General features: G+C 32.8%; 3 protein-coding genes and 1 long non-coding RNA gene across 4 annotated transcripts; 3 read left to right on the top strand and 1 right to left on the bottom strand.

Moving 5' to 3' along the window:
- The first annotated feature begins 873 nt into the window (after positions 1 to 873).
- Positions 874 to 4,016, top strand: LOC107900743 (uncharacterized). Its single transcript, XM_016826437.2, has 6 exons — positions 874 to 1,139; positions 1,232 to 1,287; positions 1,405 to 1,469; positions 1,579 to 2,028; positions 2,104 to 2,275; positions 2,361 to 4,016. The coding sequence occupies exons 1-6, from the start codon at positions 986 to 988 to the stop codon at positions 2,535 to 2,537; spliced, it is 1,074 nt and encodes a 357-aa protein (XP_016681926.1). The 5' UTR covers positions 874 to 985; the 3' UTR covers positions 2,538 to 4,016.
- LOC121219856 (uncharacterized) lies at positions 3,289 to 3,801 on the bottom strand. Its single transcript, XM_041098395.1, has one exon. It carries the CDS (start codon positions 3,799 to 3,801, stop codon positions 3,595 to 3,597), a length of 207 nt encoding a protein of 68 aa, XP_040954329.1. The 3' UTR covers positions 3,289 to 3,594.
- Positions 4,017 to 5,609: 1,593 nt separating the features above from the next.
- On the top strand, positions 5,610 to 15,278 carry LOC121219855 (uncharacterized). Its single transcript, XR_005916859.1, has 3 exons — positions 5,610 to 6,263; positions 14,547 to 14,570; positions 14,987 to 15,278. It is a non-coding gene; the product is annotated as an uncharacterized lncRNA (long non-coding RNA).
- A 1,637-nt stretch (positions 15,279 to 16,915) lies between these two features.
- On the top strand, positions 16,916 to 18,849 carry LOC107900744 (transcription factor MYB83). Its single transcript, XM_016826438.2, has 2 exons — positions 16,916 to 17,388; positions 17,825 to 18,849. Exons 1-2 carry the CDS (start codon positions 17,093 to 17,095, stop codon positions 18,516 to 18,518), a joined length of 990 nt encoding a protein of 329 aa, XP_016681927.2. The 5' UTR covers positions 16,916 to 17,092; the 3' UTR covers positions 18,519 to 18,849.
- Positions 18,850 to 19,521: the final 672 nt, after the last annotated feature.

The raw sequence follows: 19,521 nt of genomic DNA, 5'->3' as shown, positions 1-19,521 counted from the left end.
TACATATTTAAATGTTTATAAGAGGAATCAAACTTAGAACTCAAAGATGAAATCACAATTATCTAACTATCTAACCAAAAAAACTAGTATGTCAAAAATATTAATATAAATGTAAGTAGGAGAGGAATTGAACTCGGGACTCAGGGACAAATATATTAACATTTAACCACTTGACCAAAAGAAACTATATCTATTTTTAGTGAAAACGTATCCTACAGAACGTGTTTTCAGCTGATGTGACTGAAAGCACACAATGTGGAACGCGTTTTATTTTTTCTTTAAAAAAAACATATATAGCCAAATAAATTTTTTTTCTCCAACATATATTGAAATTATCTTATAAAAGAGTAAGGTTGAATATCATAGAAAAAAACAAGTGTTTGTTGTTGGTGGAGAGATAAAGTCAATGATGAAACCCTAGCATCTTCAATTATTAAAAAGAAGTAATGTAATTATAGTGAGGAATGCTGTATAATGAAGTAAAAGATTGAATCTTAAGTAAGATTCTGGCATAAAAGAAAGAAAATCACATTCTCTTTGGCACGTAGGGATCAGAAAACAGTCGGTTCAATTATAATATGCTTTTTTTTATTTACATTTTTAATAATTAAAAATAATAAAATGTTAATTTCATATATTGAATGGAATGGAATAAGTGGTGGCAGTTGGTACCCCCCCCCCCCCAAAAAAAATCATTCTGCCCTACCCAGCCTCTCTTATTCCACAAACCCACACTGGAAGTGGTTTGCCATCAAGACCAAGTAAACTACACACCGATGATTGAAAAAACTAAAAAAAAAAAGGGATCCCCAACGGTCAGAAGAAACAATAATACTAATTAAAAAAGAAGAAGAAGGACCCCACTAACGTAACGTAATAACGTTCACTTTCACTCACACTTAAGAATAGAAACTCAGCCTATTCACGCATTTTCCTATCTCACTCTCCCCTCCTGCAAATCCCATACTTTTTTGGCTTTCGCATAATGGAACCAGCAAAAATCGACTGGACCAGAATAGACTCCCGCTTCGTTGAGGACTGCGTTTACGAACACATCAACGCCCCTAAATGGGTTGATTTCTTGGCCCCTGACCCTCACCAACCTTCCATCGACGATGATGCCTGGTTCTGCACTCCTGGTACCCTTTCATTTCTCTTCTTTTCCCTTTTCTCCTCTGCCCTCTCACTTCATTTCTTTTTTTGTAAACTTTTTCTTATCTGGATACTGCAGACTGTAACCATCCCAAGACTGCTGAGGATTTCCTTCAACCCTCTCCTCCTTCTAAGGTTTTTATTCTCTGCTTTTATGCCTCTTTCCATTTAGTTCCAGACACTACAATGCTGCTGCATGTATTTATGGACCATTTGTCTTATTTTTTGTTTTGTTTTGTTAATCTTTTGAAGCTTCCACGACGATCAGTTCCTGGCGGTGGAGCTGGAAACTTCCCATTTCGGGAATTGAATCAAGGGTATTTACTAAACGCAACTTAATTACCTTACAACATGTCTTGGTTTCAAGATCCACTGTTTTTTTTTTTTACATCTTATTTCCATTTTTGGGTGTTGTATTGTTTTCAGAGATGCCAAATTGAAGAGAAGAGGGCAACAAACTCAATCTTCTAGTTTTTCAAAGTTCGACGATAGTGAAAACCATAACCCAAATTTATCAACTCCTCTTCCTAATCACCAAGCTAAGTCTTTGAAAGCGACAATCAAGTCCAGCAGTGAAAAAAATAAACCCATTATAACAGATGGTATACTCCAGTCCCAAAGTGACGAGATACGGCCTCTGAAAAGTAGTGCGTCAGCTAGGAATTTGTTTGCTGGTAGGGATATACTGAGTCATATAAGTGAGTTTTGCAACGAGTTAAAGAAGTTGGCAAGCAGGGCTAGGGAGAGAGAGAGAGAGGAAAACACTCAAGATGAAAAGACCCAGGTTCTGGGTGAGTTGGACAAAGAGAGGAAACCATTGCTTGAATTGGGTCAAGAGAAACATGGCATTGCTAACGAGAAAGAAAAGATGAAAATGTAAGTATCACTTATGTGAAAAACTAATTTTAAAAGATCTTTAAGTTTGATTCATGTTGGATGATATTGTTGCAGAAACAGAAACAGAACACATGGTGATGAGGCAGAGAACATGACACCCTCTAATATCTCACTAAATTTGGAGGATGTGAAGCACAAAAACAAAGGAGAAGAAAGGTTGCTGCAAATACGGACCAATCCACCCTCTCCTCAGTGCTTTTCTGCCCCTACCAGATCCAGACTTATGGTATGCAACTAGTTTCTTCAGTATGCATGCTTTTTGCTTTCGGTATGATTTGTTTAGTTTATATTTGTATATGATGTGTCCATAGGAGAGGGGGATCCTTCAAGAAGTGAAGCAAAACAAGGATATGAAGACAGAAAAAGCAGGAAGCAGTGTATCTTCTTGTTCTTCTTCTGTTGTTAATAATGTTAATGTTACGGATGGAAGACAAGCAAGAGCGTTGGATGTATTTTGGTTCCTCAAGCCTTGCACAATGTCTGAGTAAACAAAACTCAAATGTCTTCATTCTTTCATTCATATGAGTGTAAGCTGTGTAGCTTTCTCTCTGTTTAGTTGTAGTTTACTTGATTCATTTGTTGACGACATAGAAAAGAAAACTGAAATCAAAGCGTTTAATAATTGTATTGAAAACCCTTTTCAGTGAATAAAAAGCCAACATCATGATTCTTTATTTCTTTCTCTCTCGCTTTTTTCTTGACTATCAGTTTGTACTCAAATCAACATTTAACACTACTAATGAAGCATTAATTGTATGTTAATACTAAAGAAAGTTCTGTCTTTATGACAAGATACATGAGTACGGCTTTTCTGTGTTCAATTTTGTCCTCCCACTGCATTTCCATATCTGTTAGCAACGTCCAGACAATTTCTCCCATCATCTTTATCTACCTAATTCTTCATAGATCAGAGTAAGCAACAAAACCCAACAACACATACAAACTGCCATACTCTGCTAACATACATACCACATCAAAAGCCTTAGGCAGGCAACAATACATCACCTATGATCGAGCTAAATAAAGCTTGAGCAACTTAACCGTAATGAATCCATCTCAGCTTGACTGCAAATTTAGCGTCGAATGGGGATTCAGCGTCCAATTTGAAGTCAAGTGGAGGGGTTTCCTATTGTTGGAAGTGAGATTGATAATTGAAGTTGATACAAAGGTTAATGAGGAAACGGACAAACCCAGATACATTATCAAATTTCAGAATCCCATCACAAGCAGATACAAAAATTACATCAAAACCCTAACCCTGGGGAATTTCATATAGACTAGTGATTAAAATAAAAAGGGTTGATAGCATAAACTTTAAATAACACTCACCAATCACTCTATGGATCCCGCGAAGATATATATACAACACAAAGAAACATATATGGAACCACCAAAAGAATGCTTTTGACTTCTATTCCTGGCAATAAGAAAAGCCTTTGTCACATGGCCAGAGAGGCAAAAGAAACCAAAATTCCATATGTACATTGAAAGAGATCTAATGATTAAAGTAGGGTTAGGAGATGGCACAGCACAACACAGCCAACTCTAATCTAAACTCAAGTTGCAAAGCATGCAATCCAAGAGCCTAGACCAGACGAAGCGTGCACGTGGGTAAAGCCTGTGGGTATACACCCGCGACTCCCTTGCCAGATCCTCCATGGTCTCTACGAAGAGATTCAAACTCCTCACAGGCGGGACATATAGAGTCAACGGCGCCGCAGAGAAAGCAATTGTGAAGAACAGCTGCAACATCCCCGTCTCGGTTGCGATTGAAATGGATTCCTTTATTATGTTTTTGGGCAGGCAAGGCCTAGAAGCAGAGCCTCCAAAAAAACCCCCAAACTAAATTGAAGAGCAGAGTGGTATGGAGACTGAAAGAAAGAAGTGCAGAAAGGTTGGTTTGGTTGAGAAAACAGAGAAAAAGAAGAAACTAGGTAGGGTTTGGTTATAGTAGTTGTTGATGGTGGTTATCATATATAAGTATAACAAGAAGTAATTGGATGGAAGAAAGGTATGCAAAGCGAATGGGTTCTGGAAACATGAAGAGAAAACACAAATAAGTTCAATATTTAATGTACGGATAGTAAGTACATCTTTCACATTATTATTATTATTTAAACTTTTCATTAAATTACTAAAGTATTCTTGCATATTTGATATTACTTATATTCTCACGAGGACATTTTTAATAAAATCAAGATAAAATTTACGGATATTAAGATTTTAATGATGTCATAAATATTTATAAATTTTTTTCTTTATTAATTCAACCAAAATTTTATTTTGATATTTCTATCTGGTAATCTTTTTTATTGAAATATGATATTTAATATTTTTAATATAATATATTTACCTTTTTAATTTTTTTTAATTTAAACTATTTTTTATTTTAATTTCGTTTATATTGTTTATTATAATATATATATATAAATGAGGGGTCCGTCGGCTTAGATCGAAAGCGTTCCAAGCTCCAGAAGCGAGCGGATAATGATTCCCCACCCTGCCACTAACTTATTTTGCGATTAAAATAAAAAAATATATGATTTGTAACCACAAAACAAAAAGGGGGGGCAGGCAGACCTAAACCTTTATTAACTTAGAATTTTCTAGTCAGCATGACTTTTTGATGGAAATGCATACATCATGTGATATCTTTAGTGTCTACTACTTGGCGTAATTCTATGGGGGCATAACATGGCCAATGAGAAGTTTTAATTTCAGAATCACCTATCTTTATTTGGAAAAAAAGAAACCATGGGCTGGGTCTGCCTCTTACTTGTTCAACTACTTTGCATAAGTGGACAAACCAGTTTTTATTTTGATTTTCATTTGTTTAGTCAAAGTGATTTGGGATTGGGATAAGGATTAACAGTTTTTACTTCAAACCAAGTTTCTAGGCTGTCTTTTTATATTTATTAGGCTAAAGATATTTTAAAATTTTCTTTCTTTTAAATTAAGTATTCAATTAAGACATCATTCGTGTATGAGTATTATTTACTATCGATCACCTTATTAATAAATAAATTAAAAATAGGTTAATATTTGGTATACTTATGGTTTATTTTTTTCTATTCCACATAAAAACTTTAAAAATTTTAATATTTTACTATACCTTTATAAAATATTTATCAATCATTTAATCCTACTTGTAGTACCAAATATTATTCCTTAACAAATTAACAACATATAAATAATATATTTTACACTCAAGTCCACAATCATAAATAAACAATTTTAAAAAAAGAAGAATAAAAAGTAGGACTTTTGGAACCTTACTTTTACTTCACAATGAACAAAGTTTGTTAGAATCGCGGATAAAGGAACTTGTGGTATTGTCAGTACTAAAATCAAATAAGTAAATTTAAACATATTAATGAAAGCAAGCTAACTTTTCATGACCAAAATTAATTTATTATATATATAGGTTGATCAAACAGTTTGAATGTGTTGAAGAATTGTTAGTTAGTTAGTTAGTAGTTGGTTAATAGCAATTAGGTAGTCAATTGTGTGTATATATTCATTGGTTTTGTTTTGTAATTATCACGATAAAATAGAAGGGATTTATTTAGCTCCTATCTGTCTATATTAATATACGCAGCCTTCTAGTCATCGAACTTCAATCAACATCGATCATCAGCCACTAGTTGACATGGTATCAGAGCCACCGTCGGTGATTGCTTCCATTCAACTTGCTGCCATTAGTCAATAATGGTTCAGCTTGCTCAAGTTCCTTCTTATACCTCATTTCAGATTTGTTTCTTTTCTTCTCTAGATCTGTACTTTTCTGTTTTCCTTTTTCCACATAATCATAGTTACTCCACAAGAACACCAAATTGACTTTAGTCATCCACTTTATCTTCACCCGTCAGATACACCTGGGACGCTGCTTGTGTCTTATCAGTTGATTGGGATTGAAAATTACAATCTGTGGAGTCGATCAATCCGAATAACCCTTCTTGCCAAAAATAAAATAAGATTTATTGATGGTTCTTATTCTCATGATGCCTTGCCACTGGAACTTTTGGCTCAGTGGGATCGATGCAACACCATTGTTCTTTCTTGGATCTTAAAAACTGTTACTCAATAGCTCTTTGCAGGGATTGTGTTTGCTTTCAGCGCCACGTTGGTTTGGTAGGATCTTAAAGAACAATTTGATAAAATTGATGGCTCGCATGTGTCCTTCTTGTACAAGGAAATTATCTCGCTCTCTCAAGGTACTTCTTCGATTTCAGCTTATCATACTCGTCTGCGTTTGCTTTGAGATGAATTGGATGCGATTGTGTCGTTTTTATTATGCAATTGTGAAGCATCTTGGAAAAACACTGAGCATGTAAATAAAAAACGTCTGTTTCAATTTCTCATGGGATTGAATAACTCCTATTCTATGGTACGTAGTCAACTCTTGTTAATGCAGCCAATACCTTCTGTTAACCAAGCATATTCCATACTAGTTCAAGAGGAGGGACAACATCATAATTTTAGTAAATCCTTATTGGCTACTGAACCAACAACATATACACAAATTCATTTGCTTCTCAGCCAAGGAAACACTTCAATAGTGTATGTGATTATTGTCATATTAAGGGTCACAAGAAGGAGACATGCTATAAACTTGTGGTCTATCCAGTTGATTATAAGCTTACTAAAAAAAGATAATCCTCTGTCAATAATGTTGTGGCAACAAGTATGTTTGATCTTGCCTCAAATGAGTCATCGTCCAACAGTAGTGCCTCTTCTGTTCCTGGTTAGACATCTCTCTTTACAGTTGATCAGATTCTTAATTTGCTTGGAAAGGAGTCGATAGTGCAGGCTGCTGCTCATATGGCAGGTATAAATCTTGCTTCTCCTAGTCACGATTGGATTCTTGACATAGGAGCCACAAACCATATGACGTTTGACTTGCAGCATTTGGATTCCCCTGTTGCATGCAATTCTTTATCGTTCATTCAGTTGTCAAATGGTGAAACCACCCAAATTGCACACATTGGCACATATACCTTGTCTCTTACCCGTACCTTGATCAATATTTTACATGTGCCTGATTTTCACTACAATTTGTTGTTTATTTCAAAATTAACCAAAGAGCTCAAATGTTGTGTGATAGTTTATCCATAATTTTTTCTTCTACAAGACCTTTACAATGGCGAGATGAGGGGATTGGTAAAATTAGAAGAGGTCTATACATCTTGTAGTCATCACCCTTCTCAAAGTTTTCTTCTTCAAAATCCTTATCACATGTCACACAATCACATGCATATTTATCATCTTCTTTACATTCTAATGGTAATGCACTGTGGTACGTGAGGCTTGGGTATGCATCTATGAACACACTATCTAAAATGTCTCAATTACATTGTAATTTCTCCCATAATGATCATATTCAACATTGTGATGTTTGTCCTCTTGCAAAACAGATTCGTTTACCATTTTTTGTTAGTACTTCTCGTGAAGACAAACTTTTTTCCCTTATACACATTGATCTTTGAGAGCCATATGGTGTTTCTACACATAGTGGACATCAGTATTTTTTAACTATTCTAGATGACCACACTCGAATGACATAGGTCTATCTTTTTAGACTCAAAAGTAATGCATTTGTTATCCTCAACAATTCATTATGTAAGTGCACACATTTTTTTGTACTTATTTCAACAATTAGAAGTGACAATGGTTCAAAATTTTTTACCATCGAAGGGAAGGATTTCTTTTCTTCTAATGGCATTGTCCATCAGAGTTCTTGCGTCTATACTCCACAGCAAAATGGCATAGATGAACGTAAACACTAACACTTGTTAAACATTGCTCAAGTCCTTAAGTTCTAATCTCATGTTCCAATCAAATTTTGGGGTGAGTGTGTGTTAACAGCGTGTTATATCATCATAGATTGCCTTTATTAGTTTTAAGTTGGAAGTATCCGTTTGACATGCTTTATCATAAGGTTCTAAATTTGTCTCACCTTAGGATTTTTGGTTGTCCTTGTTATGCCACAATGACCAATTACCATGACAAATTCACCTCTAAAACCATACCTTCCATATTCATGGGTTATTCTTCAGTTCAAAAGGGTTATTTCTTGTTTAACCTTCAATCCAAAACTTTTTTTTATTAATCCTGATGTTATCTTCCATGAAACCATTTTTCCCTTTAAATTTCTAGTTAAAGGCTCATATTTATTCCCACATTCCTTAAATGATTTTGACCATGAGTTTCTTCATATTCCTATTGTTTCCTCATAAGAATTTTTTAACCCAACCGTTGCCTATTACACCTAATACTTTATCCCCTTACACGACTGTCTCCTCTTTTCCTATAATACCATTTGCCCCTTTGAGAAAATTTTCTCGGGTGAGTAGACCACCAACTTGGCTATCTAAATTTTTTTCCATCCTCAATCCTCTTCATCAACTTCACTGTATCAAGGTACGAATTCTATCTCTAATTGCATTTCATAGGCTCATTTACCTTCTCATACACGTGAGTTTGTTATTTCTTTATCTTCTATTGTTGAACCGCGTACCTATCATGAGGTAATTATTGATGAACGATGGGTAGAAGCTATGAAACAAGAAATTCAAGCTTTAAAGGCAAATGGTACATGGAGAGTGGTGGATTTACCCCTTGGTAAGAAACCTATTTGCTGTAAATGGGATTTTAAGGTGAGTACAATTTTGATGGTTCGATTGAAAGATTTAAGGCTCGATTGGTTACTAAAGGTTATAATCAACACGAAGGTATTGATTTTCATGATACGTTCTCTCCGGTAGCAAAGTAGGTTATGGTTCAAACAATTATTGCTTTAGTAGCCATGTTTGGTTGGCCTTTTGTTTCAAATGGACGTGTTCAATGATTTTTTGCAAGGTGATCTCCATGATGAAGTTTATATGACTCTTCCAGAAGGTTTTCACAACCAATGGGAGCCTCGAGGTTGTACGTTACTCAAGTTCTTATATGGATTAAAGCAAGCCTCTTGTCAATGAAATATGAAGCTGATTGAGGCACTTGTTTTCAATGGTTATGTGCAGAGCTTACATAATTGTTCTATGTTTACAAAAAGAGAAGGTAGTAAATTGGTGATGATGTTGATCTATGTTGATGATCTCTTAATCACAAGGAAAGATAATGATCTTATAATTGAACTCAAGGGCATTCTTCATCAGAATTTTCGAATGAAGGACCTTGGTCATCTCAAGTACTTTCTTGGAATTGAGGTGGCTAGATTTAAAGAAGGAATAGTGCTAAACCAACGAAAATATACCCTGGAACTCACAGCCGATTCAGGTTTAGAGGGAGCTAATTGTGCATCAACTCTACTTGAACAAAATCAAAGGCTTACCTCAATGGAGTATGATGAGAGAGTGAGTGACTCTATACCAGGTGAAGCCTTAGAAGATGCTGGTGTATATCAGAGGTTAATTGAAAGGTTGCTCTACTTAACACACATGCATCGAGATATTACATATGTTGTTCAACATCTTAATTAGTTCATGTAAGCACCTAAAAGGGCTCATTATGAAGCTGAATTACGTATTGTGAGGTACATACGGAAGTGTCCAAGGTATAAAATTTTACTTACAGTAAACAGTAAGATTCTGCATTAAGCTTGGAGATTCATTGGTATACTGGAAATCTAAGAAACAAAACACAGTGTCACGATCTTCAATAGAGGTAGAGTATAGATGTATGGCTTTCACAGTGTCTAAATTAGTATGGTTAAAAAGATTGGTCGAGGAATCTGAGGTTGAACTTCATAAACCAGCAGAGTTGTACTGTGACAGTCAAGTAGCACTGCAGATAACAGCCTACCCGGTTTATCATGAGAGGACAAAATATATAGAAATCGATTATCATTTCGTGCGTGAGAAGATTCAACAAGGCTTTGTAAAAACACATCATATACCTACAAAGGACCAACAAGATGATATCTTAACAAAAGGTTTAGGGATCTATCAGCATGAATATTTGATGTCCAAGTTGGGAATGAAAGATATACATATCATTCTCCAACTTGAGGGAGAGTGTTAAAGAACTGTTAGTTAGTTAGTTAGCGGTTGGTTAATAGCAATTACGTAGTCAGTTGTGTGTATATATTCATCGGTTTTGTTTTGTAATTATCACGATAAAATAGAATGAATTTATTTAGCTCCTACTTGTCTCTGTTAGTATACACAGCCTTCTACTCATCAGACTTTAGTCAATGCCGACCATCAGCCACCTGTTGATAGAATGGCATTCACGAAGTGTAAATGGATGCAACTATAACTTAAGGATATATCCTTAACTAATCAACTAATCGGTTAAACATGTTGTAAAACCAAAAAAAAATTGTTTCTCTTAACACATATCTTAGTATCAATTTGTGTAATAAATAAAGTTTAACAAATAATCGAATATTTTTTTCTTTTTACAAATATCATTACTATGGGTGCAAACACTTTAAAAATTTAGGGATATTTTGGTTTTCTATGAAGGTTTTCAAACATTAGTAACCAAGAAACTATCTAGGCATAGTTATTAAAAAGGATAGCATAGTAAGTTTCAAGAAATGGTATAATAGGATTGCATTTAAGGCACTCAAGTTTATCTTTTAATTAGTAAATTTTGTATCTTTGGAGCAATTTAATAAGACACATATATATCAGTTGTGGCAACCAAAACCTTTCACATCGCATGTATCCATGGTTTGTCCTTGACCATATTACACCATTTGTTCATTTGGCTAACAAATTAGCACAAAGTGGCCACAAAATTTTTTTTTCTTGTTGTCGACCAAAACATTGTGCAAGGTTAAGGCTTTCAATCTCCGTTCGAGTCTCATAACTTTTATTCTGGTTATTGGTCCACATGTTGAAGGCCTATCTCTTGGTGCTGAGACAACAAATGACACTCCTTTCTATTAGCTCGATTGATCATTAGAAATAGCCAAGAGGGGGTGGGCCTTTTAAAAATTTTGTGGAAGCTTGAAAGAAAGGATAGAAAAATTGAACACAATGATTTATAGTGGTTTAGCTCCAATTGCCTACTCCACTACCTTAGCTTTTCACAACTAAGGATTTTCTCAAATTCACTAATTTGACAACATTTGATGACAAGGTTTAACCTTACAATTCCCTTAATATTTCTATCCAAATCTTAATATTGCAATTCCTTTAAGGTTTCTACCCAAACCTTAAGACTCAACCCTATGAAAGAGAATAACAAATAAGCAAACAAAGAAATAGTCCTCACAAGATTGGGATATTTGCCAATTAAGCACAAATACAAGGAAAACACTTGAGCTAATAGAAAATACAATGAATGTTCACAAGTGTTTGCAATAAGAATATAAAGAATTAAAACATAAAGTGATTGGTAATGGATTTTTGATATATCTTGAAGCATTTGATCGATTGTAATCTCACTTGTTCTGGTAGAACCTTTAGAAGTTGGTATTTATACCATCTAATTGATTTTCAATTGTTGTGGTTGTTGAGAAAATAAATAAAACCATTGGGGATGAAAGTGCCAGATAATTAAATTCACCTGCAACAAAATGTATCGATATTTTTTCTGAGTATCGATACTAGTAGCATTTAATGCATGATTCAATGACCATTAAAGTTAGTTTACAACGATACTAAAGATGATTTATCGATATCTGATAAAAGTATCGATATTTTTAATGGGTATCAATATTTTTTGCCATTGTTTGAAAAATCATAGAAATAGAATGCAAAAGTGGTATCGATACAATTCAATAGGTATCGATATATTTAGAAAAGTATCGATACTTATTGCTTTTTTCAATTTTTTTACTCAAGTCAGTGAGCAATTTTGGTATCAATATTTTTAATGGGTATCGATGCTTTTTGTCATTGTTTGAAAAATCATAGAAACAATATGCAAAAGTGGTATCAATAAAAAAAATGGTATCGATAAATTCAATAGGTATCAATACATTTAGAAAAGTATCGATACTTATTGCTTTTGTTCAATTTTTTTATTAAAGTCAATGAGCAATTTTGGTATCGATACTTATTGCTTTTGTTCAATTTTTTTATTAAAGTCAACGAGCAATTTTGGTATCGATAATAATCATATGGGTATTGATTTTTTTGGAAAACATTGATAATTTTTGTAGGGAGCAGTTTTTCAATTGATTTAAAATTGTTTCAATTAAGTTCAAGAGTTTAAAACCGTTTTTGAACTTTGTCCAAAATATTTTAAGAGTTCAAAACATTTTCTAAGATGTTTGGAAGTCTTGAAATATTTTGTATGCTTTGAACTTTATAAATTCTATGTTCAAAATCAAATTTTATTCAAAAACACTTTTGTTTGTTATATTAAAACAATTTATCAAATAAAGCTAGTTTAACAATCTCCCCTTTTTTATATAACAAAACATTTTGGTAAATTTGTTTTTGAATTTGTTACTCCCCTAGTTAAAGTTTAATTTGGATCAATGACTTAATTTTAGGAATTTAAAAACAGAGACTTGAGATTGAAAATTTTGATCACTAAAATGTTGGCATTAAAAGATTAGTCATAATCAACCAAATACCAATTTAATTTACCTGATTGTTCTCTTCTCCCCTTTTTATTATATAAAAAAAATCACCAAATAAAGCTTAAAAGAGAAATGTTGTTAGTCCAAAAATAGAAATTGAAATATATGAAAACAAAGAGCTAACATTAAGAAACCAAAGTAAACCGTCAAGTATCTGCAAGCAAGATACCAAATATAAGCATGAATGTTCTAACATAAGGATAGGTGAATATGCAATGAAAATGATTAAAATGCATGAAAAAAATAAATGCACCCTAGTCTTCTCGAGGTGAAGGAGGAAGAAGGAATTGAGACATTAGAAAAGTAATGTTTTCCTCCATCCTAAACATCTTTGAATCTAGATTACTAACATTATTATTAACTCAATCAAACACATCATTTACTCGAGTACAAAAACCTCTAAACTCCTCGGTCAAATATTAAGTAAATTTTATAATTTTATTCACATTTTACATTTTTTTAGAAATATTAAGTACGTTTTATAATTTATTAATTAATTTTTCAGGAGATGCTACTGTTAGTAATTTTTTTAATTTTTAAAAAATATATAAAGTTTATATATTATATCTTGAATATTTTAAATTATAATGATAATTTTTATATATTAAAATTAATATATTATCTCTTTTACAATATATAAAAATTATATTAACATATATATAAAAATTCATTTATAAATTAAAAAAAAATCTCTAAAAGATATGTACTAAAACTATTGTATAGAATTATTTTAAATAATAATATTTCAATTTTCTAATTTTCAACATATTTTTTCTATGTTACTTTCAATTTTTTCCCTGTGTGGTTGATTCTTTTAATTTTTTTTATTATTAAATTGAAAAAATATTTTAATTAATACATATAATTAATTCGTGCATCACACAAAAAAGAAACTAGTATATAATATACTACAAGGTCTAAAACTATTTTAATGACACATGGAAAAATTTTATGTTAAATTATTATATTTTCATATCAAATTTAGAAAAAAAAATAAAATTGAAATATTAATTAAAATTTGAAATATCCATTTAATTTTTTAGGTAAGAAAATATATAAAAGTTTTCAAAAATATGAAAATAAAATAAACCTAAAAATTTTTAAAAAATCATTCTCTTTTGTAATTTTATTTTCAAATTTTATATAAATTTTATATTATTTATTTTTAAAAATCTTAAGTAACTTTTACAATTTATTAATTAATTTTTTTCAAGACATGCATGGGTTGGCAAAATCTTTTAATTTAAATATATATAATTTATATACTATCTCTTGAATAATTTAAATTATAATTAAAATTAATTTATATATTAAGATAAATATATTATCTTTTTTAATTATATACAAAATTAATTTATAAATTAAAAATTTATCTCTTTAATATATAAAGTAAATTTATGAAATAAAAAAAATGATGTCTTTAATATACAAAGTAAAAGATATGTATGGAAATAATATTATTTTAATTTCATTTTCTTATATGTTATCAATTATTAAAAAAAAAGATTGAGTATTAAATTAAAAATAAATTATATTTTCACTTTACATAAGTTGGGCGGGGATTTTATAAGAGAGAAAAAAAAGACATGGGCCGCCAGTGCCTGATAAATGGATGATAAGATAAAGTTACTATGGATCTCTTAAAGGCCTAATAGCCAGCCCAAAGAGGTAACAAGTTGCATTCACTATCTCAAAGTGCAATACCCAGCCCAAAATACTGTTAAAATATAAATGGTAACAAGTTGCATGCATGTTATCCAAACCATATATGTATCAAAGTCAACCCCAAGGGATTTGCAACATAAAACAACCGTTATCAAGAGAAGAAGAAAAGTCTAAGCTAAACTCATGCAGACCCAAATAACCATTATATATGTTCTTTTAAGTATGAATTCATATCTAATTAGCCACCTTTCGATGCCAAAACCTTATAATTTGCCAACTTGTTTTGCAGGCCATGCTTTGGTCGCACTGTCAGGTACCCTATTTCATATTTTTCTCGCTTGTAAGAACGTACTATAGCTTTCACATTCACTGATCCATTAATATTCATTTATAAATGTAGTACAATTAATGTGCTAGAGCTAGCTAGGTGTATTTTCTTGTCTTTTTAACTAAGCAGTTTGTTGCTTGGAACATCCTTGCAAGCATGAAAAAGATTGGGTTTTTTTCCCCCTCGACAGCTGTTGATATGATGAAGAGGATACTTTTGAAACATTTGAGTAGCTTGACAGTTTTCCCCTCACTTTTTGCCACAATTTGTGGCAATCGCTGTCCAAATACATAAATACAATATATATAATATACTTTGAATAATTTGACTAAGACCCCTCTCATACATATCAGATAAACTTGAGTGGAAACGTTACATGCAATTTTCTCCTTGGCATGCAGGAAAGGAAGGCAATTTGGTAAGCAAAGGGAAACAAATAAAAAAGAGAAAAGGACAATGAAGGTTTTGGGAAGATTATAGTTGATCAAGTGAAGGGAAAACTGATTGATAAAGTAATATCAAATAATGATAATGCCTGGGTCTGTGAACGGCTGTCCTGTCAATATCATCTTGTGTGTGTCAAAATATAAGGTAGCATTAAAAAAAAAAAAAGCCAACGTGGACAATATATAGGCATTTTGTATTAGGGAAAGACTTCCCTAACAGTCAATACAAATTTACTGTCAAATATAAGTCGTTATTTTTTTAGATTTAATAATAGATTATTTTTATTTATAATGTATATAATTCTGAAAATTAAATAAATATTGTTATAATATTTTAAAACCCTAAATCCGACTCTAAACCTAAACCTAAACCTAAACCGCTGTATAACATATATTGCGTACATAGTCTCAACTGAAGTAATAATTAATATTAACTGCTGGTTCGATGATAATCATATCATTTGGATCAGTTGCTTAATTTAGATATGCTATTAGGTATCGTACTTGCACATATATATTTTTTAGTAATGGTAATGGGACTACTTTACTATTAACAGAAAGATCCCTTGAAGGAAAAGAATGCTTTTTAGACCAAAAGAATGAGAGAAGAAAGGAGGGACCGGGGTGGCGTAGATATGGGCATATTTGAGTTAATTATTTGGTTCATGTTCCAAATACTATGAACCATGCATCCAGATTATATTATTCGCGTTTCTCATCTGGAAAACATATATGTGGAGGGAGACTAAGGATCCTAAAAGCTAAAAGGTATTACATTATTATTGTATAGGGTAAAAGTAGTTTCTGTTTTGGTCAAATTCCTCTACTAGTCCTTAAAATTATGGTGTGTTACAGATTTAGTCTTGATATTTTTTTTCCTTATACTTTTTGAAAATTTTGAAATTTCAATATGGACTAAATGATAGTTGTTAAGTTCATTAAGTTAAATATTTTCATTTCTAAAATCTTATGACGCAAATATATTGTACATGCGTAATGGTATGTCACATTGCTATTTTTATATAATACCCACAAAAAGTAAAGTTTTTAGAATCGAACTGTAGTCGAATAGGTCTAACCGGCTTGTTAGCTCAATTAAATAAATTGTTTTAAAATTTTTTTTAAAAAGAGAAAAGTCGGTTCAACCAATTCGAATGATTTGTGGGTCAACCGATCCAACCCTTTGTTCAAGATCGATACCCTAACTAGTTTTCGGTCTAATTCAGTTCTGAAAATAGTGCAAAAAATGCCATACTATTTTAGTTAATGAATACGGACTAAAAATGATTAAAATAGAAAACAAGCATTAAATCCACAACTTAATGATAATGATTTTAACTGTTACTATTTGACCCAAGATTGAAATTTCTAAAATAGAAAAAAAAATAGATCAAATTAGAGTATATGAATTAAATTTGTAACTTATGCATAGTATAAGGACTAAAAACAGTTTTTGACCATTTGTTTTGGAGTGCTGTTATTCTATATGTCTGTCTGTAAGTCTCATCTGGTCTGTGTTGCAGACAGTCTCTCTCTCTTTCCATGGGGAGAATTAATGGGGCATTGGCTTATCCTTCAAAAACACGTGTGGTTTGAGAGAGAGAGAGAGAGAGAGAGAGAGAGCATTATGTGAAGTGGAAGCAAAACTGGTGGTGTCTCGTATGCATATGATGATTACCTTGTGAGTGAAGAAAAATGCATCGAAAAAGACAAGATAGAGTCAAAGACAAGACGACCAACCATCCCATCCCTCAATCCTATGTGTGAGGGTAAGGGAGGTCCCCCTCCAATCCGTTTTCCACTCTACCCATCAACTAACAAACACTCCCTTTTTCCATTTCCCTCAACACATATATAAATATATTCATATTCCAAAGCAAACGAACCCCACAATCCCATCACTATCATCATCACCATTACCACCCCATCAAGCCTTCTTTCCCCCTTCTCTCTCCGCTGCAAACATCATTCACCTATATTATACCTCTCTCTTATCTCCATCCAACCAGTTAAAAAGATTGGAAAAGGCTCCACTACATCAGATCGACACCCAGCTGTGCAATGAGGAAGCCTGATCCTAATATGCCAAAAACCAACACCAACACCAACACCACCAACAAGATGAAGCTGAGGAAGGGGTTGTGGTCACCAGAAGAGGACGAGAAACTCATGAAGTACATGTTAACCAATGGACAAGGCTGCTGGAGTGACATTGCTAAGAATGCTGGTCTGCAAAGGTGTGGCAAAAGTTGTCGCCTTCGTTGGATTAATTACTTGAGACCTGATCTCAAACGTGGCGCCTTTTCTCTTCAAGAAGAAGAGCTTATCATACATTTGCACTCCATACTTGGAAACAGGTTCTATTTCTATTCCATTTCTCTTCCAAAAGGCCAATGTCATACGCATATTTATGTATCTTGGTGTAGTTCATTATTTAGAATCGCTTATGAATATTATATTCGAAATTTATATAGCCTTTGTTTAAGCTAAGATAGTTAAGGGCTATTCAATCCCATGGAATATGGCACTTCTGATCTATAATCTTCCCCTCCAGAAAACTTCATGCATTTGAAAAAACTGATCACCAGTGACCGGCCACACACCGGCACCAGCCACCATGTGCACCACTCATTTTTCTGGGGTTTCATTTTCATTTTCACTTTGAGATATGAGTCAAATCATGTTTAATGCAAAAAATGTTAACATCTCTGTTGAAAAATTTATATTATATACTGGTTATAGATAGATACATGTGATGTCTTATTATGTTTAATTTGGTTCCGAAATTTGCAGGTGGTCTCAAATCGCGGCTCGTCTTCCAGGAAGGACTGATAATGAAATAAAGAATTTCTGGAACTCAACACTAAAGAAAAGATTGAAAAACAACACATCCACATCCTCATCACCCAACAACAGTGATTCATCGGAGCCCAGGGATGTCGTAGGAGGGATTTTCCCTCTGCACGAACATCACGCGATGACCTTTTGCATGGACTCAATATCCTCATCATCAACAATATCCATGCCACCGATGGGTACAGGCAACCAATTCGATCCGTTCCCCCTGCTCAACATCAACCGTTACGATAAAACGGGCGGTGCAGCAGGTTTATTGGATCTGCCCACATGCTTGACACAAGGTGGTTTGGGAGAGGCATTATATGGGGATTATGGGGTTTTAGAGCCAGGGAAAATAGCGTTGGAAGGGGACTTTTCACTTCCTCCACTTGAGAGTAGAAGCATTGAAGAGAGCAATGCTGCCATTAACAGCATTGATAGGAAAAGCAATAACAACAACCACCACCACCACCATAATAATAATACTTGCTTCAACAACACTGATCAAAGCTTTAAAGTAGGGGAGGCGTTTGGGTTAGAAAATCATCATTGGGAAGCGGAAAACTTGAGAATGGGAGAATGGGAATTAGAGGGTTTGATGGATAACATATCTTCTTTCCCTAATTTCCTTGATTTCCAAGTTGAATAACTATATCTTCCATTTTCAACTCTACCCAAAGCCACACATAGAAAATTTTGGGCAGAACCTCCATTTTTTACCCCATTTAATCCTGTTATTGGCTCATTATAATCTTTTTTTTTTTGGGTTTTATTTTCAATTTGTTTTAGTTTTATATACGGGAGCTTGCATAAATTGGGACGTCGTCGAATAAGCATAAAATAGGTGGGAGATTAGTAGAGGTGAAGGCTTGTTGTACGTAAATGTAAGAGCATGAGGCATGCAAGGGGGATCGTGCAAGAACCGTCGTCCCTTTCTTAAGAGAAAATGTGAATAGTGATATACAGAAATAGAGAAAGCCGAAATAAAAAAAAAAAGATTATATTTGTTGAATTGTATACTTTTACTTTCATGTACAAATTAGGGGAATAAATTTAAAGTTAGATTTTTTTTTTGGTTATTAGTGGAAGGCCGAGAAGGACCGACGTTGAAATAATAAGCAAAATACAACTGCAGTTTCTTTTATAAGTACGTACGTACGTTAAATGATCAACATCTTCAAAATAAATGGTCTATTTCCTATCCAGTGTAACACAAATTAAATTTCTTTAATTAGGATTTACTCGACAAATAATATTTATAGGGATAATATCACATTTGGTTTTTGTACTTTCATAAATGTCCAATGTAGTATCTATATTTTGAAAATATTCAATATAGTACCTGAACTGTCAATATGTGTTTTATTATGGTACATGTTCTTTCATAAATGTCAATGTGGTACTTGTACTTTAAAAGTATCATATGTAGTACTTAAACTATTAATATGTGCTTTATTATGGTACATCGGTTTAACATCGTTAGTGAATTATTAAACCAACCAATGAAAATACAATAATATAACACATCAAAGTCTACATGGATAATATAACATTATGTGAAAAATTAAACTAAATTAATTGATAAACAAATAGCTAAATATATGGTTAATAAAAAAGAAGTTAGTCTAAATAGTTACTTTTGTTAATTATTT

The sequence above is a fragment of the Gossypium hirsutum genome, chromosome D08 (assembly GCF_007990345.1).
Source record: "Gossypium hirsutum isolate 1008001.06 chromosome D08, Gossypium_hirsutum_v2.1, whole genome shotgun sequence".
NCBI classification, from domain to species: domain Eukaryota; kingdom Viridiplantae; phylum Streptophyta; class Magnoliopsida; order Malvales; family Malvaceae; genus Gossypium; species Gossypium hirsutum.
Note: the sequence above shows the minus strand (reverse complement) of the source record. Positions and strands in the feature narration are given on the sequence as shown.